Raw genomic sequence first — 26,127 nt, forward strand, 5'->3', positions numbered from 1 at the left:
ACTCAATATCCTGGTTGTACATGGATTTTAGTAATGACTTCGAGCAAGATGAACAACTTTCAAAACTAGCTGATAATCCGAACTCATTAGTTAATATGATACATATTTCCAGTACGCCAAGCTGGTGCATTACTAACTGAAAGGGCAGTATCATGTTGATTTCAGTAAAGCCGTGGGAAACTTACTAACGCGTCTTTACATTCAGCTTCGCGTATCGGAAATGATTCTGTCAGAGCAGCTTCATTCATCAGCATTCCTAGTTTAATATTATCTCAGCTACTTGTTCAAACACCGACTTAAACAAACACAAAGATATAATATTCAAGGGTGATAATGTATAGTTGCTCGAGATTCTCACCGTGTGTCACAATGCGCTGTTAATGAAAAATATTTGACAATCCATGAATCAAACCAATACTTGAGATAAGGCTATAGCTTGACCCAAAATTCTTCGATAATGGCAACAAACAACAGGTACTCGGGTGAAACTGCGTCATAGCGATGCGATGATAATAGCAAAGTTGACAGATATCTCATATCTGACGAAATCTTGCGCTTTTTAGAAACTGCATCCTTGAAACTATACCAAACAGAACACTCTTGGAAAACGAGTGATAAGAAAAGGGTTGTTTGTCTTATTTTTTGATCACGTTCATGAACTATCACAGATGAATGCGCAAATATGAGTCCTACCAGTTAAACTAATTGTCAGCCGTTAGGAAAAACTGTTCCTCAAGGCAGCGGAGCAAAAGTGAACAAGCTTAAATGGGACACATGGATTAGACACAGGTCATTAATTGTTAAATCATGTATGATATATTTTAACTCTCTTAGATCTCTGCTACGGGCTGAATAACAAACGCCTCACCGACACCCATTCTACTTCCTGCAAGTAGATGTTACGACTTCACAAAATGGTGTTTCCTGATTTTCGTTTCCCCGATTTTTAATATTCGGCATCAGGTTTTCATGAAAATGCCAAAATCATAAAATTTTGTACCCCTGAATTTGTAAACTACAACGAAATTTTTATTTATCACATTTGTGAGAGTGTGATCACTGGCCGAGGTGTAATATACCAATGAGAAGCAAGCCAGGTTAGCAAGCACCACTGAGTTTTTCTTGCTAAAATAGGTTTACAACTGTTTTGGAGCATCCAGACTGACTGGCGCTCTCCAGAAGTAAAAAGGAACCACTAGTGGCGAGCAGAATTGCAAAAGAAAATGAGGTTTGCTGCTCTGTGGTGTATGAGGCAGTTTTGCTAATAACTGCTGCCAAAAAGGCAGGCAAAAGAATAGCAAATACAGACCCTGCACTATTGTTGTAAAAACCAAGCTGAAGTATATTGACTTGCAATGGTTAACTTTCCATCATTACTTATTATTCTTATGACATTTAAATTTTAACAGTGGCCTGGACCATTAAAGATTATCCTAATTAGTAAAATGACCAGATATCTACATGTTAGTGTGGCCCTGGTCAGCCCCGTTCTACCAAGTGGTTGACTCCAAATTCTACCAAGTGGTTGATTCCAAATTCTACCAAGTGGTTGATTCCAAATTCTACCAAATGGTTGATTCCAAATTCTACCAAATGGTTGATTCCAAATTCTACCAAATGGTTGATTCCAAATTCTACCAAATGGTTGATTCTAGATTCTATCAAATGGTTGATTCTAGATTCTACCAAGTGGTTGATTGAAGAATAGCCATGCACAAGATCTGTTGATAATTCCACAAATTTTATTAATGGGCTTCCATTATAACTATCCCTTTTAAATACCAAGGCTTTTACACAACATAATATTTAATTAAATAGTGCATTCTTTTGAGTGAATAAGCCAGCGTGAAGTTTACAATGTAAGAAAGCCAGAGACCTAATGAAATATTTTATTCAAAAATGCTTAATATTTGAAAAACTCCCAATTGACACTTGACTTTCGTATTGAGTAATTTTGTTTGAAGTGCGATGAGCACATTTCTATGTCTATCCTCTTGATTTTGCAATAACGCCTGTGTGGTTGGATAAACTTCAAGTGTTTATATTGCACCGATTAGAAATTTTACCCAGCAACAAATAAACGTTGGTTTGTTTGTATTATCAAAAACTCTACCCACTTGATGAATGACCAACAACAGTAACAAATGGCATAAACAACTGTACTAGTTTTTGTTCTTCCAAAATAAAATAGCATTAAATAGTATTAGATATATTATGATTTCATACAATAAAAGTGTATGCCAAGGTTGTTTACTAGTCTAGGAAAGTACTTTTGTCTTAAGACGAGCAATTAAAAGCAAAAAAGAGACTAACTTCGAGCCTATATAGCATACAAATGTCGAGGTTATTTGGTTTAAAATGGTATAAAATTGAAGTGGGCTGTTGCCTGGAATAATGATTTGTTCAATTCATATTGGTGAGTTGGTTATTTAGCAGTGACCCTGTGGGCTAGTGCATTTACCCCTGACCTCAAAGGCCTCCACAGCATTGCATAACTTTGTTCCTCGAATAAACACAGTATGCTATTGTTTGCCGTTGGGATAAATAGGGGTTACGGGCATCTTTAAGATAGTATGTTATCTCAGTGCATTACTAAATACATCTATACTGATCTATGTATCCTGTAGAAGGCAAAACAGTCTGCCAAATGTTTTAGCTTTCTGACATAATCTGACATCTTGGCAGGAACATTTGCCCGTATCAGCCTCTACCGACTAGAAATAGCTTCGATGTGAGAGCTATCAGTGGGTAGAACCAAGTGCATTTCGAGGGGAGTAATAGACAAATCAATTATTACATTCAGAAAGATAACTTGTTGATATGCCAGTATTATGGATTTTCTAAACTCGCTCAACAAAGGATATGGGTGTAGTAGCACTGACTCTATTCACACACCTAAGTGGATAATTCACCAAGTGCTGTCTGTGACAGTCTTTGTGCGCAATTTCTCCTCACCCACAGAAAATAATAATTGCAATAAGTAACTATGAGTACGCTGTCAGCTTCTGGTCACACACTGCATCAGCAAAAGTTTATAACAAATATTATTACTTTGCTGCAATTGCAATTCTGTGTAGCAAACATCTAGGAAACACTTGTTTGAGTCTGTCTGTTGTCACCTGTTGTCTGTTGTCACCTGTTGTCTGTTGTCACCCAAGCTATTGAAGATGAACTTTCACCAAATTTTAGTAGATTTTATCAGAAAGTATCGGTACTTTTCATTGTAAGCGGATCGGTTTTGATGTTTGAGATGATCTGCTGCCAGGGTGTTACCAAGATTAAAATCAACAAAACTTGATTGCAGTTAAAATATCCAGAAGAAAAACAATGATAGAAATGATAGAAACATAATAATACTTTCTAATAAAATGTACAAAAATTTGGCACAAATTCATCTTTAAACCCCCTTCACATATGATTTGAATGCATCTAATCCTAATATATCAAGTACTATTCAGTTTTTGAGTAATATAAACTTGAAACATTGGTTTATGCTTGTTCTTGCGATTAATATTCATCCAGCAAACCAGTGAATTTAAAAAATACAAATGTATTAAAACATCATTGACAGGTTATTTCATCTAATTGACCCAAAGACATTAGAACAAGCAAACAGGATTTATACGGTAATCTTAGCTAACAAGTGACTTGCTTTTTTAAATTATTCTAATTATCATACTCGTTTGACAAGATAAGATATTGCGCTAAGCTAAGTTCATTCTCGGTGGAAATGTCAGACTCTAGTAAGAAGAGTGTATTCACTCTCTAAATGAAGGTTTGAAGGGAACTACTTTGAGTGAACACTTGATGTGGTAAGAAGCCTGCTGAGATGCTATCTGTGTACACAAATGAGGCATGGGAACACAGAGCTGGCTACAGCCAAAATAACTAAACAGCAGCTGATACTATGGCACTGTAGCAACAGTGCATAGGGGAGGTTACATGGATTTTAAAGTACTCACTAACAACATATAAGAGAGATTACATCCATTTTAAAGAAATATTTCGAAACAGCTAGAAATATGGCTGTAGAGTGATGCCTAGGTTGGCGACTGGCGAAAATTTACCAGCAGCACAAGGGTTAAAAGCCTCAGTAAACACCTGTGGAGTTAGCTAGTAGTACACATGACCCTTGATAAGTATTTCACTTTGTACAACCGATGGTATTTATCAATACTACAAATTATGCAGATACAAAACTTTGACACTTCCTCTATTTCCTAAATCTATGAGCTCTGACCAGCTAGAGGAAAGTCTACACCCTCCCTTCTCAGGTTGGTATAATGGTCATACTATTCCTCAGCTATTTAGCCAGTTGACCCAAAGAAAGTAAAAACAAAGGACAGGTAGATACGCGTTGCCTGTCAATATGATATTAGAATGACTCGAGAAATCTAAGCCAATCTAAACCACAATCGCAGCTCATCTCTTTGAAGATGACATATGGAATTTATGAGTTGGCTATGGGAGACGAGTTGGAAATACTAGTCGGGCTATAAGACGTAGTCTAGTCAGGCTGTGAAGAAAACTAACAAAAAATGGAGAGCTTGGCCGTTGTGCATGTTACGCTATTCCAACATACTTCAGAATACCACCCCATACGCTATTGTAATATACACATACGACTCACCCCTGATGACTCATTTAGATCCCCTATATGGTCAAAGTCAAGCGAATCGACTGATGCCGAGTCATCGGATACAGTGCGAATAACGACACCGCCATCACTCGGAAGCTGCAGGCTGTACGAACCTTTCATAGTTATAGACTTTTTATTTCGTCGTCGCACTCTTGACAACGGAAGACTCAGGTCAGCCATGGCACCGAAGCTATGACTTTTTCTCATGGTTTCCTTTGACGATCGACGACCCTTTGGGGTCTGCGACATTTTTGATGACAAAATCTTTTAGCATTCGAGATCCATGGCAGCGAATGAAAGTTCTTTTTCCAACAAGCCTGACTATTGTAAGCGTGCAATGCTCTGCCCTGACACTGGCTAGCTATACGCAGCAACACCCAAATGCAAACAGAGCGGTTACGGGAACAATGCTAAGCTGCCAATTGTTTGCGTAGGTAGTTTTTCAGGCAATGCACCCGGGGCTATTATGAATAAGTGTGTGTAACCGGGGACCTACTAGTTACTGTTTATACAAGCGAATAATCAGACATGTCAAAACTAAAAGATGAATGGAAAATACAGATACCGAAAATTCTAGCAGACATGATCTTTTGTTTTAGGCATATCTTCAACAAAGCAAACACGCTTCAACATGATTTAAAGATAACATTCTTACCGGAGATATAGACCACACACTCTTCCACTTTCTATGTTTATCCATTACAAAATCATATATAGAATTAACCAGAAGCTATCGATATAGCCATTCTATCTGATAGCTGAGCAAAACAGCCTACAGCTGGTCTTTAGCAAGGCTTTCCAATTATCTCTAAATGTTGGAGAGGGACAAATCACAGGGCAATTATGGAAGCAAGACTTGCTCAACCAAGCATGGCAGAGTATATGCAGCTTCATCACTCATCAGTATATGCAGCTAAACCTTATGACAGCCCCTCAAGGTAAACTCACTCCCTATCTTAATGGTTTCCTATTACACTCTACTCCATAATGCTGTTACCTACTGTAGGTATCGCTGTCAGCAGGCTGTATAAAAGACTATGCATTATCACATCTTCTATGCTGTCACTAGTGTCAAAATATTGCTAGAAAGAAAAGAATAGCCGATATTTTGGTATTACGGATATAACAAATATGTACAAGGCAAGGGCGAGGTTAATTAACGTCAATTCATGATATGGCTTCTCAGTTAATGGTGCAGGGCAAGCTGTGTCAACAGTCTTATCGGCTGCAGCACAGCGTGAGATTGCACTTGATAGAAACAGGCCACAAGCATTGTACTAGATATATTATTAATAGTCTGTTTGTCAAAGCGTTAAACTTTAGCACCAGTTTGAAACATTCAAATGTTCATTTAAGACGTCAATGCGTAGTCAATAAAGGTTTTAAAACAGATCTATAAGATGATGAGTACAATATTAATTTGATAGTCAAAAACTACAATCTTTAAAGATCTTGGGTATGTTGGAGTATGCATTTAGGTACACCTTCGGTATTTGGGCATCTCTCACAGTTTTAGGAGAATTACAATAGTCTGCCTTGATTTAGTCATTTTAGTGCAAACTTAGTCGAGGTCCCACATGGTCTTTATGGCCTTCACCTCATATCAGCCAACCTAGAGTACTTTTGAATTCCTCCGAGTAAAGAATACGGGGTAGGGTACAAGTGAGGCGTTCGAATTCCAATCGGGCATAGCTCGTAGTTTTAAGAGAATCACGATAGTCTTTGCGTTGATTGTGGTACACAATGAGACACAATAACGTAGTCAGGTAGAGTGCACATATCCATGTTAATAAATCGCACTTCGCCAATATATGTGCGGTGTGCGCATGTGTCTGTCCGCGCAACCACTATATGTTTTTACATTTTTTGGACATTTGAACACATTGCGCCCAAACCTCACACGCATATGCTCTGTGCCTTCTGCCAGGTTGGTAAAAATATTTGGTCTCAAAACTCCACCTGTTTCTTGAGAACTAGCGTCTAAAGCACCCACCTGCAGGCTATGAAAGAAATCCTGGGCTTTGGCGAGCTGATTGCTAGCAGAGAATAAGCAAAAGTCGTGGCCCCAATCTTTAGAAATATTTTCAAAGTTTAGGCTACGATAATCGAACGCTTGCCTTATAAGGAGAACGCCTGATGTATGCTAAAAATATTTCATCTTTTGCTGGCACAGATCTTCAATAGAGTATAGTTACTCATCGGATAAATACCCCCAAAAGTTGTATGAAGAAGACAACTCCAAATTTTTGGATATATTTAAGACTGGGACTACACTTGAGACTATGGATATGCTTACAATATTACCTTACAATATGGGTGCGAAACCATATCTGGTGCCAAGTAGTTTTTATCATATTACTAAAGGGCCATACGCGATAACAGCAATTATATGCAGTTAAATGTGGGTTTATTTAAATTTAAAATGAACATAAATGTAAATACAAATATATATTCAGCTCAGCGCAATTCAGACTGATTAGTTTATTAGTATGATTACCAGAACTGCTTTCATTTGACGAGTTGTTGTGCATCTGCTGATACTGATGATGGCGGCTACTCTCAACTGGTTTTTGCATTATCGGTCAGTAAGCCGTGAACACAGTCTACTTTTGGTTAAGATCAACTTGAAAATAATTGTTCACCATTACATGTTGTTTCAAATACAGACACATACTTTAATGCTTTTTCCTTAATGAGGAAAAGTTATCGGAGGTAATGTAGCCTTGTAACTGTAAAGCATAATAATTGTATTGCCTACACATATCGTAGGACCTAAGGTGTGTGTAGGAATACAAAAGTGGATGAGACCTATTAGCTCTTCCGAATAATGAATGTAAAATTCTTTTGGTACTTCAAAATTAAAAGAATTTATGTACCGCGATTCCCTTTTGGCATCCACCGTCGGTTATGTGAACCATGAATTGATGGCATCGACAAAGCATCGCTGACACGTCGGGAAAGTTTGCAGCTGTCAAATATTCCCGATATTTCGACGAGCATCGACGACCGCCTTTCAAATTTGAACTATTTCAGCGATGGTAATTCGCGGATAGAGTATTTTATTCATATCCATTAATGATAATCGCTGCGAGACTAGTTTTTCATTTTAGCACGCGGAAACAAAGAGGTTTCTTTGCGAAAATTTAAAAAGAGAAATGAGAACACTACGTCACGGAGTATTTCTTGATGCAAACGCAGATGAGTATGTGATAGTGTGAACATGGTTATCATCGACGATCACCAAAGTATTGTGGCATCAACACCGAAATCGCCTACGGCGATATAGTGTGAACCAGCCTTAAATCATACCTGTCACGAACAACTTTTATTGTAATTTCTAGGTAAATTAGACACGCTGATTCCAATTTTGTACTCAAAATAAAGATTGGTCCTTTAACCTTCAAAGTCATTAAGGCTTTTTAAAGCGTTTCAACATCCATCTCGAAAACAACACAATCGGCATAACAAGCTCTGCCCATAAATATGTGACGTAGCCTAGCTTTTTAGGAACGGAAGTAAGGGATGTTTAGTCCGATTTAGAATAATAGAGATGGGTGTCTTAAACCCATTATTATCTAAATTCAGCCTGTAAAATAATCTGTCTTTTGTGAAAGGTAGATAAACTATTGAAAATTGCTCGTAGCTTGTTACATGATGTTTAATAGGCTGAACGCCGAGAAAAAAAAGCTCAAAAATGCGTGATTTTATCACAAGCTAGCATAGTCATCGCGCTTTTTTGAGCTCATTTTTAAATATGCAATGTTAAATAGCTTAAAAAGACTAAGATTATTTTGAAGGCTGAATTTAGATAATAATGGGTTTTAAGACACCCATCTCCATCATTCTAAATCTGACTAAACATCCCTAACTTCCGTTCTTAAAAAGCTAGGATACGTCACGTATTTATAGGCGGAGCTTGTTGTGCCGATCGTGTTGTTTTCGATACCAATATTAAAACGCTGTAAAAAAGCCTTCATTACTCTGAAACTTAGTGGACCAATCTTTATTTTGAGTACAAAATTGGAATCAGCGTGTCTGATTTACCTAATAAATACAATGAAAGTTGTACGTGACAGTTATGGTTTAAATACTGGCAAGTCAACATAATAAATTGCAGAAAAGCTGCTATTGGGAACGACTAAGATCTTAAGGCGAGTGCTTAAACTCCCAGGGCTTTGATAGGAGACTCGAAGCTTGGGTATACATTATCACTCACTTGAGTTAACCAGGGTGAGGAGACCATTTTTATTATCTATAGTATGCTCATATTTAACTCTTAAACGTAATGATATCATACATTTTTATCTAATTTGTTAGATACCCATCCATATTGATACAAAAACATAAGAAGTAAGGCCCAACCTTTCCATTGTCTACTGTCGATCTTCTTGAAGAATTGTAAACTGAAAGATCGAGTAGCTGACTGTCGCTACTCTGTCGATAGTGTTTGGCCGACAGCGACAATTCCTGTTTGTCCCCTTTACCGTCTTTAGATAGGTTAAATAAGCTCCTAACACTTGACATTAAACCAGTTTTTCGCGTTAATTTCCCGGGTTGATTTTCCTTACTCAGATTGTCCCAACTTCTTCGTTTAGACTGCGAAAACTCATTCTCGCTGAAATAACTGTCTTCATCTGGTTCTTCTTCGCTTCTATGGAAGATGTGTGCTGGTGTAGACAAACGATAGGCATGCTTTCTGGAGCATGGAAGTATCTCCGAATCACTAATATCGGAGGCCGAATTTGTTTGACGAGGCCTGGATTCGAGCTTGCGACGAAGTTTTGGAGACAGATCCATGATTTGTTCTTTAAAACTCTCAAACTGACTTGCAAAGTTGTTTTTGCTTTTAGATCTGGCAGATTGTTCTTCTGTCGGGCTCACGTCCGAAATTTGATCAAGGTTTACCACTCTATCTTCTTTAGCGGCTTTATCGCTGGTTGTTGGATATGTGAAGACGACGTCAAGAGAAGGTCTATGAGAAATGCTTTCCGGCAAATCGTTACCGCAGCCCGTCACTTCAATAGTCAAAGGTTGAGGGGGCATAGGCTTTGCATGACTGTTGTTCATTTTTCCGTCGTTGCCTAAAACCAGTAAAGCTTTAAATGCTGCCGCAATCCTATATGGTTGATAACTGAAGATTAATGAAATGGCCAATTAGACAATGGTTACTAAAAGTAACTCACTAGCAATACATAGCTTATCAAGTATAGAGTATATAAGTGTATACTATATAAGCTATCTGTAAAAATAAGCATTACATAGTAAATGATAATTCATATACCAATAGAAATGTTTATTTTGCCAGCTGTAAATCATGATATGACCAGGTCACTAACAGCAAATATGGCTGGTAACAATGGCTTCTAGAGAGCATTAAGAAAGAGCAAGAATACTTCATTCTGTACTATCTATTACTCATAGTATGTATATGCTTGTCCTCGCCATCACCCTGATTGACACAAACCAGAGTCTATGTTGAAATCAACGTTTTTGCCTGATTTTCTGCCATTACTTTTATACTAACACAGTTGCAAAACTTTTACGGTCTTTAGAAAAAATATTTTGAAGCTTAAAATAATCTCAATTTTTTTTATTATTAGGTTGTCTTAACTTAATATTTAGATAGAACTTAATATTAACAAGTTAATAATCAAGTTCTATCTGCTAATACTTTAGTATTTCTGTTCTGATAAACAAGGTTTATGTAGTGATCGTCTACAAACACAGTTAAAACATACCTAGAACCTGTAAAGACAGAGGCTGATGTAAGTAATATAGATCCTCTGATGCGCGAGAACCCTACACAACTGCTACAAGTGCTCTACCCACGCCAACTGATAGGGGCTTCTTCAGCTCCACTTATCAGATAACGGGGCTCTTTCCACGGATATTATCTTGAGCAACACTCTGTCTAAATTGCTTCGCCTGCTTTCCTTGCCTCCCTCGCCCTTCTAACTTTTCTCTTTCCGCTGCCAATATTTCTTAATCCCTTGCTGTTCTAGGCTAGCCTACTTCTTCTTCTGTCGGCCAGTGTAAACGCACCATAACTGACCAATAACGCACCATTACTGACATTCAATACTTGCAACTCAATGTACAGGTATTCTAATGGTCATAGCCTAAGTTCTCAGTGCTAAATCTTTAATCTCTACAAAACTCAGTGTCCCCATAAAACATTGTTGGATTCTACTATGGGTCTCTTCATAAAAACTTTATACCAGCATTTTAAATATTTCCTGTCGATTAGAATTTGAAAAAGTATTAGAAAAATGTTACAAAGCCTTGAACATGTAGTGGCTGTTCCAGATTATAGCCTGTGATTTAGCAGAAGGAAGGCTGGCCCTCAGGTAGGGAAGTTATATAGTAAATGATCTTTTTTAACTTCTACTAGTAATTGATGTCCGTGTTCTGGATACTCCGCTACCATTTTGTACTAAGTTTCCAAACAGTGACAATGTGGTGACACATGGTGCCCCAGTGCCGAAGCACTACCCTGGGCTGATGAACAAATCATATTTCAACAAAGCATTATACTAGAGCGATGGTTGTGCGACCCGTATGTCTGTCCGTATGTCTGTCCGTATGTCTGCATACGAAGCAACAAGAAAGCAAGACCTATATACGACACTGTTGGTAGCTAAGGCCGTTTCCATGGCACGTAGATGGTGCATCGCCCGAATGAACCGCTTCCAAACAGCAACACTGAATCACGACAGAATGAGAGCGTCGCGGCTGTTTCCACAATGGTATTGCAGCGCCACATAGGGCAGAAGGGGTGTCGCCACGCCATCTCTGTATGGAACTTAGGATATGTCAAGCCATTTTAAGCTAACTACATGAACTGACAAACACAAAAAACTACATACAACATCTTCCAAAAATAGACTAGGCAAGTCAGAACCGATTGGATTAATTCTATGCACAAGAACCGAGATAAACATACCATTTCAATGCTAATGAATCCGATCTCGCAGGAGCTCAAAAACAGCAAATTACGCCCAAATTATATGCAGGATGTAAGACAGACACTCCACAGGCAATAGTCGCAACAGTAGGTAGGAATTTGCGCAATGAATCAGTTTGTCAGATGAAAGGCTAAATATACCCGGCGAGAAATTTTTTTCTATTGTAATGTAAAAATTTGTATGTTCTCTCAGAAAACAAGCGACAATAGCATACCAAAGTAATTAGTTGAAGCCCTGTTACGACTAACGCTGGTAATATGCATAACTAAACATGATAGCTATTGTAACATTTGTATTGAAAAAAGAACTCCATGTTTATCGCCGCCCATGTGCGGTGCGCTTTAGTGACACGAGGTATGTGACACAACATCACCTGCCAATCTCGATAATCTGCCGAATTAAAAAATGATTGGATAATAAAGAACGAATGTCAAACCCTAAAGTGACAAGTTGAAAATCAAGGGAGTGACTCGCCAAACTTGTTGGGAGTCAAATTTTTTATTGTTTTTTTACGGATAAGGATAATTTTATTTATCTGACATTAAATCTATTGAACAAAACACTTCTATGAATGTAGCTCTCAATTCGAAGCTGAGTTGGGAAAGGTATTTATATGGCTGCGAGAGGTCTATCATTTATTTTAGATGAGCACTTGAATTAGAGTTAGATGAGGTCTGCACCAACAAGTAGCAGGACAAAAGCACTCCATCATGATATCATCATTACCCAATCAGCATGAGACCATCAAAAAAATTCCAAAGCTTTCAACTTTGTCTCTTGATTAAATGCAGAATTATGATAAGAGGCCCTACCAGGGAGATTGTAGCTCAACGCAGAGCGCCTGTTGAAAGCTTCTATATGTAGATATGCTTCGACGGATTTATTGTAAGGACAGCCCAAAAGAACAGTTTTGATGATCAATAACTATGGTAGCCTCTCTGTAAAAATTTGCTGCATGTAAAACTGGTTGCGACGTAAGTACCTAATGCCGTGACCTCTGTGTTTGTAGGTTCATGGCCTTTACAAAACAATCGTTGGATGCTTTCGAGGCCATAAATGTTATTGAGTAATAAAACTGAATAAAAAAGTTTATGAATCCAGATTATCATGGGTAAACCTCAAAGCAGAGGTGTATAGAATATTGCAAAGCGGCGTTAAGCTTATGATAATGAAAACTTAATAGCTTTTGACCTTGACCTAGACAATTCCTAAGGTCTAAACAACCATGTCTGAAATAGTTATGCTTTTGGAAATGGTCAAAAGAATTGCAGACATGATTTTTTCTAAAGTGACGATTAGGGTAACACTTTCTAAGTAACTAATTTTCATTAGTTACTGGGTTACAAATTGAGAAAGAATGACTTATTTCCCATGATTCATTGCGATCATCAAAAGCTAGCTTACCCTATGCAAATAGTAATAACTCCTACACACTCCCACAGTTAAATAGTGTACAAAAAACTTGATATAGATGATGCACCGTATAGACATCCATAACATATGATAAACATAGCATATGTTACATATTATAGAATATACATTTATATACTTTAAACTATATGCCGGTGTACAAATTAGACTACAGACAATTCAGCTGATTGAGGTGTTGGCCATGGCACGTACTGAAAAGTGAAATATAAACTCACACAGATAGTAGATATTATCAATAAGTATCGGTATTTTGTCTATAGTTTGCGATTGTTTTTGATTTTTGAGGTAATCCGATGGCCAGGATGTTTCCGTATTAAAATCGACGCAACCTTTTGGCAGGTAAAACGCTTAGATTCAAGTGAAAGTGTAATTATGATATCTATAGTTACACTTCAGCCAAGAGACCGACAGATTAGAGACATGTAGTGCTGCAACTCGAACGCAATAGCTGATATCAATAATAAGAGAGACAGGCAGCAGCGCGATTAGTGACGTCATTTCGGCATGTAATTTTCTTATTAGCGTTTCAACGGTGATCAAGTTTTGACGATTTTAAACTTGAAACATCCTCGCAGTTAGATCACCTCAAACATAATAAACAATCACAAATGATAGACAAATGCTGACAATTTCTGATAGAATCTAGTATCTACTGAAAGTTTGGGTAAGTTTATCTTAAAGAAAAGAGTATCTCTGCTCACCCCATATTGTCGAGGTAGAAGCTCCTCCGCTCTTTGCTTGAGCACTGACTGGTGATGAATAATTGAATCGAGTGATGCTCATGGAAAGGGATGGACGCCTAACTATAGCATTCTTTTGATAGAGCACTTGCGTATTCATTTCTTGTCACATGCAAACATTCGTCTCGAATCCATTCATGAAATCTTGAAAACACTTTTTGATTTGTTTTATTGCATTAACCACTGCGTGTGCATTTGCGGCTTCTTTAGGGAATTACCAAGTACAAACATTTTAGATGAACAGAAAGCATGATGCTATCTTTGTTGTACCTGAGTAATATAAATTCGAACAAACAATGTTGCTATAAAACCACAAAACAACTAGCTTGCGGATTAAATTTTAGTAAACATTTTGTCTGTCCCCTCAGGACGACATTTACGGCCAAACTAATTGTCGATGTGAAACTTTAAAATTAGCTAATCAAAGCGTCTGCATAAATGCTCGGCATTCATGACGCTGAAGGTCAGAAGAAACAACCTTGGACATACTTGTTTTCAATTTAACTCAATTCAATTTAATTAAATTTAGGCGTGCTAGCAAGCTGTCCTCAATTTTAACTATAATAACAGCTATATCAGTACATCCATGGGTGGATGTTGAGAAAAAATATTGCATTGTCTAAGATTCAAACTCAGGACCACCGGCTTGGGACACTGTCACACTAACCACTGGGTCAATCATCCACCTTGCTGTATTTTGGAATAATTGTGCAGTTAATTATTACATCTGATGATCTGTCACAGCCCACGAACTACATGGGTACTAGTTTTTATAATTTGTAAGAATACTACTACCTTTGAAACTGCTTGTATTTGAGTCCGATGATGCATTGTAAATTTCAAATATCACAGATAACTATTTGTTGTAATTAGGCGCACATCTCATCAGTTGATTTCATGCAGTTTAATGCTTGAGCTCGCGTGCCTACTCTATGTTCATTGCGCAGATGATGTGGATTTGGAATTGTGTGCACATTGAGTTACCGTGGATAAGTGTTTCAATAGATATTTGCATGTTGCGGATTAACGAGAGGGCTTTGTTAAAAGAGATAAGGAATTCTCCCCCAAAGGTCACACCGGGCTGCTCAAATCGAGATAGAAACAAATGAAATGTGAAAAATGTTTAAAATGGAATAGCTTGTGCGGCATTTTCTTGTGCATCATTCGAAAGTACCATTTCCATTTTTCATAGGCTTGAAATATTCGGTAAAACTTTGCGAGTAACAAACCCGCTAAACTTGTGGATGATGCAAACTTTATTTATAAGAAACGATTCACACAGTCGCTACGTAATAAAGGAGCGACAATAGGATAATTTCAGTTTGAGCTAACAAACTAGTTTCAGTTTGAGCCTTGGATAACAACAAAAATCTTCCTTGGCCGTTTGCATGATAAATATACTACAGAAGAGAAATCTTCCCCTTTTATTCTGTGAGTCTATGAAAATTTATCAAACCAAAATCTTGATAGCTTCTATACTTAAGGAACGATTTCGCTTCAGTATTGGTTCTATTTTTATGTTTTTTATTTTGCTGAAGGCATGAAAGTTCAGTCAAATTTGTAATGGCGAATATTTGTTGTTGATAAAAAGTGTTATACAAAAACTTGTAGCCTGATCAATACTGTAAGCTTTATTAAAAACTGAATCGTTGCGATATTCTCCAAATAGTTGAGATGTAGCAATCCTTGTGAAAGCTGTAATTTGCATGTAACACTCATATTAATCAGTCATGAAAAGGCTAACCATTATTTATGGTAGCCTCAACTTGTAGATTTGAGTAGGAATCTCATCCATGCGAGGGCTTAACGTATCCTGTAGCTATTGAGTCAGCAATGTCTAATACTTACTCACAAAAAATGGTGCAACTCCAATTTAGGCCAAACTAGCTGATGATTTTTTTTGTAACCAAATTTTACATAATTTACTATGCACCAGTTTGCACAATTTTCTAGTTTTTTATGATTTTTAGTGTTTTTTTATCACATAATCCTGAAATCAATTCATGCTTGGTCTTACTGCCCTGTATGTTTAATTGCTTACACTTATGTGACCTATTTAATAGTGGTGTGCGGCAAAGATGAAGCGAGGGAGACAACTAACATCTATTCTGCTGCATTTGTTGATACGGCTAAGCAAGATACAAGACTTAGCTTGTGCACTATATATCTGCTGTGCTCTGCTGTGATGCAGAGCACTGTATATCGTTTATGTCAAGGTCCTATCAGAATGGGAAAACTGAGCTAGTACTGTAACTGATGTACTATGTGAGCAAGGAAACAGCTAAACCACGCATTATGTTTGCATTAAAAGACTGTCAATATTTGCAAAAATTTCGGTCTTTGGACGAAATATAAAACATTTTGAAGTATAGACACTATAATAATAAAACATTTAAATTGGACATAACTGAATTTGTCATGTTTCAGCTTTGTGGCATGCCTAGAAATTTTATCAGCTTTTTACCTTAATAAAAATTAGTGGAAAAAGCTTTAAAATTTGTCATCGGTGACCAGTTCTTACTTTACGCTAGCTTTTACACATTTATAAAACTTCTTTTTATGCAATCCTTTTTGTTAGGCACCGATCAAACTGCTTTGGCTGTCAAGCCTGGGTAATAAAGTCCACAGCAGTTGTGCTCTCACACTCTTCTCTCACCGCAAAGAGCCATAAAAATTGCTTTGTCTCAGCTATCAAAGCATTAGAGGGTACGAGTGGTGATATGTTTATGATTGCGACAACAATTGCTAAACTAAAAATATTCTGGCTTCCGCGTGAATCTCTACAGCGCAGCAGGTCATAAGGCCTGAGCAGACTATGGAATTGAGATAATTCACATGTAAGCTGAGATAATAACAGGTTTTAGAAAAGGAAGCTTGCTAATGGTGGACAATAAACTAATATAAATAAACGGATGGCTATAATTAGTACTGCATTCTTTAACTGCACTATTGTTGTTTTTAGTCGACTTTCAAACAATAGAAGACCACATAGATTTCTGTCTTTTAACTTTTTTTCTTTCTACTGCATAAAGACCAAAGTTGCAAGTACCCTATAGCAATTTTGTTTGAACTTTTAAAATTGCTAGGACTTTTGGCGTAGAACTTTACTGATGATGATGCAGTTACTGGACATATCTTTATTACTGTACTTTATTACATTGACAAATACCAGCACCAACACCGTGAAGTCTAAAAACATAAAATTACTATGCTAAGTACTACATATAAGCAGCAATATTATGTAACTAGTAATTGGTTATAATAAGTGATCAAGCCGAGACATTACACAGGCATTCTTCTAGCATATTACATCAATCAAGTGGTTGATACGTGTGAAAGCATTCATGGCAAAGCGCAGTTCAATGATCACCAGTTTGTAAGAAAAAGACAGAAGAAATAAAATACACGTACCTTTTGCCTTCTTTCTAGCACTTTGTCAAAACTACTTGATAAATACAACAGTGTATAAAAATCTTAAATGAAGTTTGTAAGAACATATCAGTTTCTTTAATGGCTAGCAAAACCAGACTGAATAGGGTGAGTGCAGGTAAAATATATATATAGGACAAAACAAAGTTATTTATTTAGTTGTTACTCTTCTATTGGTCCCACCAGACTTGGAACCATACTCCGGTCCAATGACAGTATAGGCTACCCGGAAGAAACGCAACAATAACGAGGTCAGCAACAATAAAACGCGAGGTCAGCAAAGCAGCGTTAGTTTGAACAACAGGAAACTGTTTGACCACCAGATATGTGTGTTTTATTGCCGAAATGACCATACAAACGGATGAAATCATGTCTTTGTCAAGTAAATGTTTTTTATGAGTGAGATAGTCTATGTGCAGCATATGTCTACAATTGTGTTAAAAGTATACAAATCTTTACACTCCCACCAAAAATTTAAAAGCCTAAGTTAAATTTTTTAGTATTATTATTATTATTATTTTTTTTTTTTTTGGAGTTATATATGTCTAATATTTTCTGTGCTACCACAACCATTAGGTTAATGTATTCTGAACAAACCTAAATACACACATTCACATTAACTTAATCAGTTTTTGGATCGGTCTTTCTAGTATCACTGCCTTAGCCGTCCGCTTTCCATTCTTATCCAGATCTGACGTACCTATTCTAACTTTTGCTCTACGGATCAAACAGTCTTTTCCTAAAATCGCTTCTTCTACGACGCCAAGCTTCCATCTTCCTCTAGGAGTGTCTTGCTCCACTAACATCACTATGTCACCAGCTGTGACATTTTTTCTTGTCTTGCTCCATTTTTGCCTCAGAGTGAGGTAACTTAAGTATTCTTGTCTCCAAGAGAGCCAGAACTCCTGAGCAAAGCACTGCGCTTTCTTCCAACGCAGTCTGCCATACAGATCATCATCATCAAAATTTCCAGGCGGGAGCTCTGATGGCATATCGCTTTTCATTGTGAGTAAGCTGTTTGGCGTAATGATGTTTTCATCTGGATCATTGATATCCAAAGCAGTTAAAGGTCTATTGTTCACAATACTCATGGCCTCGTAGAAGCAGGTACGAAGAGTTTGAGTATCTATGCGAGCTTTATACTTCAGTGCCATGCCTCTTAAGACCTCTCTCACAGATCTTATCATTCTCTCCCATACCCCACCTTGATGGCTTCCTGTAGGAGAGGTAAATTTAAACTCCACTTTGTTGGCAAGTAAATAATTTTTTAAAGACTCATCTTCCACATATGATAGTTGTCTTTTTAGCTCATTGGCAGCACCCACAAAGTTTGTGCCATGGTCGCTTATCAGTGTTTTGATGGGACCCCTGATTGATGTGAAGCATTGTAGAGCATTTAGGAATGCATCACTGGAAAGGTCTTCGAGCATCTCAATGTGTATAGCCCTGGAGTAAAGACACGTAAAAAGAAGTCCCCAGCGCTTGTTCTCTGTGCGCTTGTCTTTGGTGTAGAACGGTCCAAACACATCTATTCCCACATTAGTAAAAGGTGGTGTTTTCTCTAAGCGCTCCTCCGGCAGAGGACTCATTTTTTGCTCCCCTGCTGGCTTTCGAAGTTTGGCACGGCCAACACAGGAGCTCAGGATGCTTTTTACCATATTACTTCCATTAACTATCCAAAAACCAGCGTCCCTGATGGCTGCTAACGTTGATCGTCTCCCAAGGTGGAAGATGGCCTCATGGTAGTCTCTGGTGATAATCTTTGCTAAGTGTGACTTCTTTGGAATGATCACTGGATGTTTGTGATTTTTTGTCAAGCCTTTTCCATTTTCAAGTCTCCCAACAACGCGGACTAAACCTTTGTCATCTAAGTAGGGAGACAATTGGCGCATGCTGCTTGTTTCAGTTGAGTTATGCAACTGTTCTATCTCCTTAGAGAAGTGAAGAAATTGAACAGTTTTTATTACAAGTTCTTCTGCATGTACTATGTCTGCAGGAGAGATTTGTACTTTCAATGATCGTTCTTTGCCAATTTTATAAATGCGAGCAAGGACTTTGGTGAGTTTGGTCCAGCTAGAGGCTTTGCTCACCATGTCATTAAGCCATGAGCTTTCCGTTGTCTTAGTCGAATTTACTTGTACCTTGCAAACCTCTGGGTCCTTTTCATCTATTTTGAGAGCTGTGGTTTTCACATCTTTGACCTTTCTTATCTCAGGGTCAGTGCTGTCAAGTTCTTTGTTGTTTTTTTGTGTATTAAGCCTCTCTCTAATGTCATGTTCCTTAAGAAAAGCAGGCCCAGAAAACCACATCGAGTCCAGCAATTTGCTACAGCTCATCCCGCGTGAAGCAATATCTGCCGGGTTTTCATTGCTGCCAACATGGTGCCATTGACTTGCGTCTGATGACATTTTTATTTCCTGAATGCGATTGGCTACATAGATGTGAAACCTTTTCTGCTCATTAGCCAAGTACGCCAGCACAACTTTTGAGTCTGTCCAAAAGTGCTCGCCATCAATTACCATGTCTAGCTCCTTACGAAGTATTGCACCCAGACGAGTTGCCATGACAGCACTTTGGAGCTCCAGTCTGGGTACTGTCATGATTCCTTTGCTAGGTACTACACGGGATTTAGCTAGCAATAAACAAGTGTGAACATTACCACTGTCATCTATGCAACGCAGATACGAGCAAGCTCCCATGCCATCCATACTTGCATCGCAAAAGTGATGCAATTCACAGAGCTCTGTTTTTCTAAAGTCACTGGGTCTGATGCACCTGGGAACTTGTACTTCATCTAGAAATTTCAGGTCTTTGGTCCAGTTTTTCCAAAGCTCTTGCGTGTCTTCTCCTATCACTTCATCCCAGCCATATCCGGCTTTGTTGACTTGTTGCAGGATATTTTTCCCTGTTAAGGTGTAAGGAGCCAAAAATCCTAATGGGTCGAAGATTTGGCTTATCATAGACAGTATGCCCCGTCTTGTGGGAGATTTTTGTTCTATGACCTTACTGTTGTACTTCAGTATGTCTTTCTCAATAGACCACTCTAGGCCAAGCGTCCTCTGTATAGGTAATGATCCATTTAGGAGATCTACATCTTTCACTGACCTCTCAGACTCTGGAATATCATCCAGCACTTCCATTTTGTTTGACAGGAACTTATGGAGTCTGAGGTTACCACGTTCGCAAAGAGTTCTAGCATCGGAGATAAGCTTCTTAGCATCGGAAGTTGTTGGAACACTTGTTATGCCGTCATCCACATAAAAATTTTGCTGGATAAAATTGGCTGCTGTTGGAGAATGGTTTTTGTTGTCTCGAGCTAACTGTTGTAAGCAGTGGGTAGCCACAGCAGGTGATGAAGTTGCACCAAAGAGGTGTACTGTCATTCTATACTCTTCAATGTTACCACATTCATCAAACCAAAGAAAGCGCAGAAAGTCGCGGTCTTCCTCATTGACATAAAAGTTATAGAACATTCTTTCTATATCGCAAGCAATAGCTACCTGCTCTTTTCTAAATCTCAACAAAATCCCAAGCATGTTGTTTGTCAAGTCAGGTCCTGACAAGAGATGGTCATTTAGCGACACACCTCTAAATGATGCGCTGCAGTCAAATACAACACGTAACTTCTTTTTCTGCGGGTGACTGACTGCAAAGTGAGGTATATACCACACTTGTCCTTCTGATGGTTTACTCTTTATGGGTTCAGCATGACCTCTTTTTAGAAGGTCTCTCATGAAGACAGAATAATTTTCCTTGAATGCGCTATCAGCATCCATTTTCTTTTTTAAGGCTTGGAGTCTTTTCTCAGCTTGCAGGCGATTGTTGGGCAGAGTTGGCCTTCTACGAAAGGGAAGAGGCCCTTCAAAATGCCCAGAATTATTGACATGTAGCTTTTTCTCCATTGTCTCAAGAAATTTAAAGTCATCTTGAGAAAGCATGGTTTGCTCATCTTGATCATTAAAAAGCAAGCGAGTAGCCTTTGCCTTCGTCGAGGTTTTGTGAGATTTGTCATTACTCTGGGTCGCACCGAAGACAGACCAGCCTAGCATGGTTCGTTGAGCAAATGGCTGACTTGTTTTGCCAACCACGGCTTCTAAAGGAGCAAACGCCTCTGGGCAATTTGCTCCTATCAACATCCCTACTTCTATGTCCAATGGAGGAGGTAACTTGTGTGCCTGACTCTTCAAGTGAGGATACTCTGCAACATTGATGCAGTTTGGAATTTGCTCAATTGCACATGTTAACCTATCCCACTCATATGCTTCCAGACTAGTTGTATCAGACTGATTCCATCCTCGTATTGTAATATCTTGATATCTTCTGATCGAAACTGTGTTTTCTCCTTGTAGTGTGTCCATAGTCACTGTTTCCTTGGTGAACCTTGGGCCGATAGCCTTTGCAGTATTGCTCGTAATGTATGATGAGTCAGATTGGGTATCTAACATAGCATATACGAGGGTTTCCTTGGTGGGTTCATGCTTACTAGAGAGATGAACTGGTACCACCATACTTAGAATCTTTTCCTTGGTGCCTGTAGCTTTGACATTGAGAGTCTTAGCTGTAGCTGTCTGAGATTTGTCGTCAGGCTTTTCTTGTTTCGTGGCATCTATTGAGGCCTCTTTTGTGTCACCTGACTTAGCAGTCCATTGTGGGTCATCCTTATGTAGTGACGTTGGATGCCTCTTTTTACATTTTTTGCAAGTTGCTCTCTTTGAACAGTCTTTCGATTGGTGCCCATTCTGTAAGCACCCCCAGCAAAGACGATTCTCCCGGACAAAGGCAGTCTTCTTTTCATTGGCCATCTTGCTCAATTGAAAGCATTCTGCGGTTGGATGTGTCTTGTTACAGCATCTGCAGCTTTCAATCGGAGCTAAAGTAGTGGAAAACGTTTTGACTCTTCCAGAATCAGGAGCATTTTTTGGCTTTCTTTCCTTGCTTCGATTGACACTCAGCTGCATTAATGGCTCATCTGCTACTTCAGCATGATCAACAACAAAACTGGTAAATTGGGAGAAGGTAGGGTACGACTGCTCCTCATTTCTCTTATCTTTTACCTTTCTGGCCCAGAGACGTATTAGCCAATCAGGCAGTTTACATGCTAGCTTTTCATTCTCCTGACTGAGACTGAGTGAATGTAGCTCTGGGATATCTTTCATTGCAGAGTTGACATGAAGTAAGAAGTCTGCGTATCTTCGTAGAGCTGTTGCATCATGAACGGGTACCTTTGGCCATGAGTCAAGCTTGATTCTCAGAGCCCTGTTGACATTATGCTTGCTGCCAAATCTGTGTCTCAGTTCCTTTCTGGCATCTGCATAAGCTTGCACTGTGTTAGTGATGAAATGGCCGCTTATAGCTTCTTTTGCTTTGCCCTTGAGAAATCTTTTGAGGAAACGGAGAGGCTCTACCCCAGTCAATCCCTCTGAATCCACAAATGCGTCAAAGTCCATTTCCCAATCCTGAAACTCTATCGGGTTACCATCATATATTGGTGGTTCAGGCATCGCTCGCTTCGATGCCTTCATTGTAGTGACTAAGCTCTGGGCAAGCTCTTTAACAGCATCTAGGCCTTGGTTTGTTGATTGCTGTGGCGTCATTGAAACCTTTGCTTGACCTCCTTGCTGACTGCTTGTTGGTGACAATAATTGTTGTTGAGCACCTTGAAGTTGACTCACTATGGGTGTCTCTGACCTCGGAGTTATGTCTTTATGCAACTTCATTCGTTCCACAAGAAAATGGAACTTTTTCAACTGGTCATTATATGCTTGTGCAGTTTCCTGGAGAGCTGCTTCTTCATGGGCAAATTCTCGATCCATGTCAAATTGCTCCAATTTTTCTTGGAGTTTTGCTCTCTTTTCTTTTAGTAAGTCACAAAACACATGATACATCTGAATGGTTGCTTCATCAATTGTATTTTCTGTAAGTGTATCTAATTCAGTGTACTTATCACTAACAGATACAAGCCACTCTTCTAAAGTATTGTGAAACTGCTCAATAACACCTTCCTCTTGAACTAAGCCGTTTGAGAAAAATTCATCAATTGACTCAAAATGACCTACAATATTGTCTGCTACCTCCTTATACAGTGCAGCTATTTTAAGACGCTTAGATTCACGCTTATGGGCATCAACTACCTCTGTTTCACTATCAGAGGGCATTGTGAATGCAATATATTAACTGTTATGAAATAATCGTTTGTAAAAAACCACGATTAACACACAGTACAATATTCTGACAACAAATATCAAACTTATTATATTAAGTATCTTGTTCACAATTCTAACTTAATGTTCAGCAATCACACCACAAAATTGTATGATTGCATGCATATAAAACTTGTTTTGCTGAATTATGCAACGAAATGTAACACTGCAACTTATTTCACTGTAAGCTTTAATTTGATTAGAATGCTACAGCTAAGCACCGCGGTCAGGTCTAATCAACGCAATCTCACGGAAATAGCCATGCCGTACCGAATCCGGACACGGAACCAATAACTGTTGGGACAGCAGTACGAGAGCAACAACTTCCAAACCTCTAAAATTGCACTAATGGTATTCAGTTTTAAGGGCACTCAACCTATTCAGTTTACAAACAGCTAAAATAAAATTCTTTAAAAAATCGACAAATTTACTGCAATTATCTATCTGAAAGAGTTATTGAATTCCAAGCTCAAATGAAATCTGATTAAAGATTGTCATATAGAGCTAAAATACATGTAAGTTTACTTAGCTCTGTTATATAGAGTGTGAATAATTTCCTTTTATCTTGCTATAGTTTCTATCTTTATTGAACAGCTCTAGTTCCTTTAGGCGGGTGACACGAGGTCTCTTTATAGTTGAACACGTCTGGTTCCTTTAGGTCGACACAAGGTCTCTTTATGGGTTGAACACGTCTGGCTCCTTTAGGTTGACACAAGGTCTCTTTATAGATTGAACACGTTTGGTTCCTTTAGGTTGACACAAGGTCTCTTTATGGATTGAACACGTTTGGTTCCTTTAGGTTGACACAAGGTCTCTTTATGGATTGAACACGTTTGGTTCCTTTAGGTTACTTGATGTTCTTGATTTCTTCTTTCATATTCAGTAGGATCAAGACTTCACTATAGCAATTTTGTTTGAACTTTTAAAATTGCTAGGACTTTTGGCGTAGAACTTTACTGATGATGATGCAGTTACTGGACATATCTTTATTACTGTACTTTATTACATTGACAAATACCAGCACCAACACCGTGAAGTCTAAAAACATAAAATTACTATGCTAAGTACTACATATAAGCAGCAATATTATGTAACTAGTAATTGGTTATAATAAGTGATCAAGCCGAGACATTACACAGGCATTCTTCTAGCATATTACATCAATCAAGTGGTTGATACGTGTGAAAGCATTCATGGCAAAGCGCAGTTCAATGATCACCAGTTTGTAAGAAAAAGACAGAAGAAATAAAATACACGTACCTTTTGCCTTCTTTCTAGCACTTTGTCAAAACTACTTGATAAATACAACAGTGTATAAAAATCTTAAATGAAGTTTGTAAGAACATATCAGTTTCTTTAATGGCTAGCAAAACCAGACTGAATAGGGTGAGTGCAGGTAAAATATATATATAGGACAAAACAAAGTTATTTATTTAGTTGTTACTCTTCTATTGGTCCCACCAGACTTGGAACCATACTCCGGTCCAATGACAGTATAGGCTACCCGGAAGAAACGCAACAATAACGAGGTCAGCAACAATAAAACGCGAGGTCAGCAAAGCAGCGTTAGTTTGAACAACAGGAAACTGTTTGACCACCAGATATGTGTGTTTTATTGCCGAAATGACCATACAAACGGATGAAATCATGTCTTTGTCAAGTAAATGTTTTTTATGAGTGAGATAGTCTATGTGCAGCATATGTCTACAATTGTGTTAAAAGTATACAAATCTTTACATACCCCAAATTATGATATAACTCTATCATTCCTGATTTGTCTTTTAATTTTTTTCCTTTTTCTTGGTACGTGATGAAAAACATCCTTTTGTTGGTGACTACTGAAGGCAAGAGTTATACGCATACATCATAAGCTGACAAGGTTAAGTTATTCCAGCAGTACCCTGATATCTGATAAAAAGTTTTAATTTATAACTTATCAACAAGCGTGTTCACGATTTCCTTTCACCTTACTCTAGCGGGATTCACAGAAGGACAGCAGCGAATAAAGGTATTTAATGCTAGCGGGATTGCTGGTATTTCCTTTTGTATTTCATCTACTACTTATAGACACCTATATGAATATTTTCTAACTGCACATGGCCTATTCACCTTTATCTATTGATAAAATTGCTTCAATGCGCTGCAACAACTGGAGGTCTCTCTCAAATAAGCTCTTCAAAGTCCACCAGATGAAGAAACTGAATTGGGACAACTCCTACCTAAATTGCCCAATCCGGATAATGACTAATGTTGGGTCACAATAAAGTACATACAGATAAAAGTTTCTGTGAGTTTGTGTGATTGTCAAGCAATGCATTCACATGGACCAATGAAGGTCACACGCCACATTGTAACATGGCTGGTTCGAAGAGGAGCAACATTAATATAACCCACTGTTCTTGCAATGCAAGAAGAACATTTCAGCGGAGTGCTCCTATTCGACTCGCCCTCGAGGGCACGGACCAATGATGGACTGCTCAATGCGAAAAAAAATTACATGTGCCGATATTGTTTAGTGTTGTTGATGACCGCGTGCCATTGTCACCTGTAATTATGGTTGAAAAAACAAATTGCCGATTGCTAAAAGAATTGGGTTAAATATCAATAACGGGTTATTACAATAGGAGATAAGGAAAGAGGTCTCGACATAGACTGCTTAACATTTGCGATCAGAATAGTTCAGTGTCCTATACGTGGCTCAGAGGAAATAAATAGTGTACTAG

The 26,127-nt window shown here is 38.2% G+C and overlaps 2 protein-coding genes across 2 annotated transcripts in view; both read right to left on the reverse strand.

The window, feature by feature from the left end:
• Window positions 1-13,770, reverse strand: part of LOC137403771 (rho GTPase-activating protein 20-like) — a 42,964-nt gene extending 29,194 nt beyond the window's left edge. The window contains exons 1-2 of the mRNA XM_068089807.1: window positions 13,737-13,770; window positions 9,002-9,720 (exon numbers count right to left, since the gene is read on the reverse strand). Of these exons, the coding sequence (XP_067945908.1) occupies window positions 9,002-9,706 (705 nt within the window). The 5' untranslated portion in view covers window positions 9,707-9,720; window positions 13,737-13,770. The remainder of the gene's footprint in view (window positions 1-9,001; window positions 9,721-13,736) is intronic.
• A 4,045-nt stretch (window positions 13,771-17,815) lies between these two features.
• LOC137405227 (uncharacterized) lies at window positions 17,816-23,359 on the reverse strand. Its single transcript, XM_068091455.1, has one exon. It carries the CDS (start codon window positions 23,357-23,359, stop codon window positions 17,816-17,818), a length of 5,544 nt encoding a protein of 1,847 aa, XP_067947556.1.
• Between the last annotated feature and the right edge of the window lie 2,768 nt (window positions 23,360-26,127).

The sequence above is a fragment of the Watersipora subatra genome, chromosome 9, assembly GCF_963576615.1.
Source record: "Watersipora subatra chromosome 9, tzWatSuba1.1, whole genome shotgun sequence".
NCBI lineage: Eukaryota > Metazoa > Bryozoa > Gymnolaemata > Cheilostomatida > Watersiporidae > Watersipora > Watersipora subatra.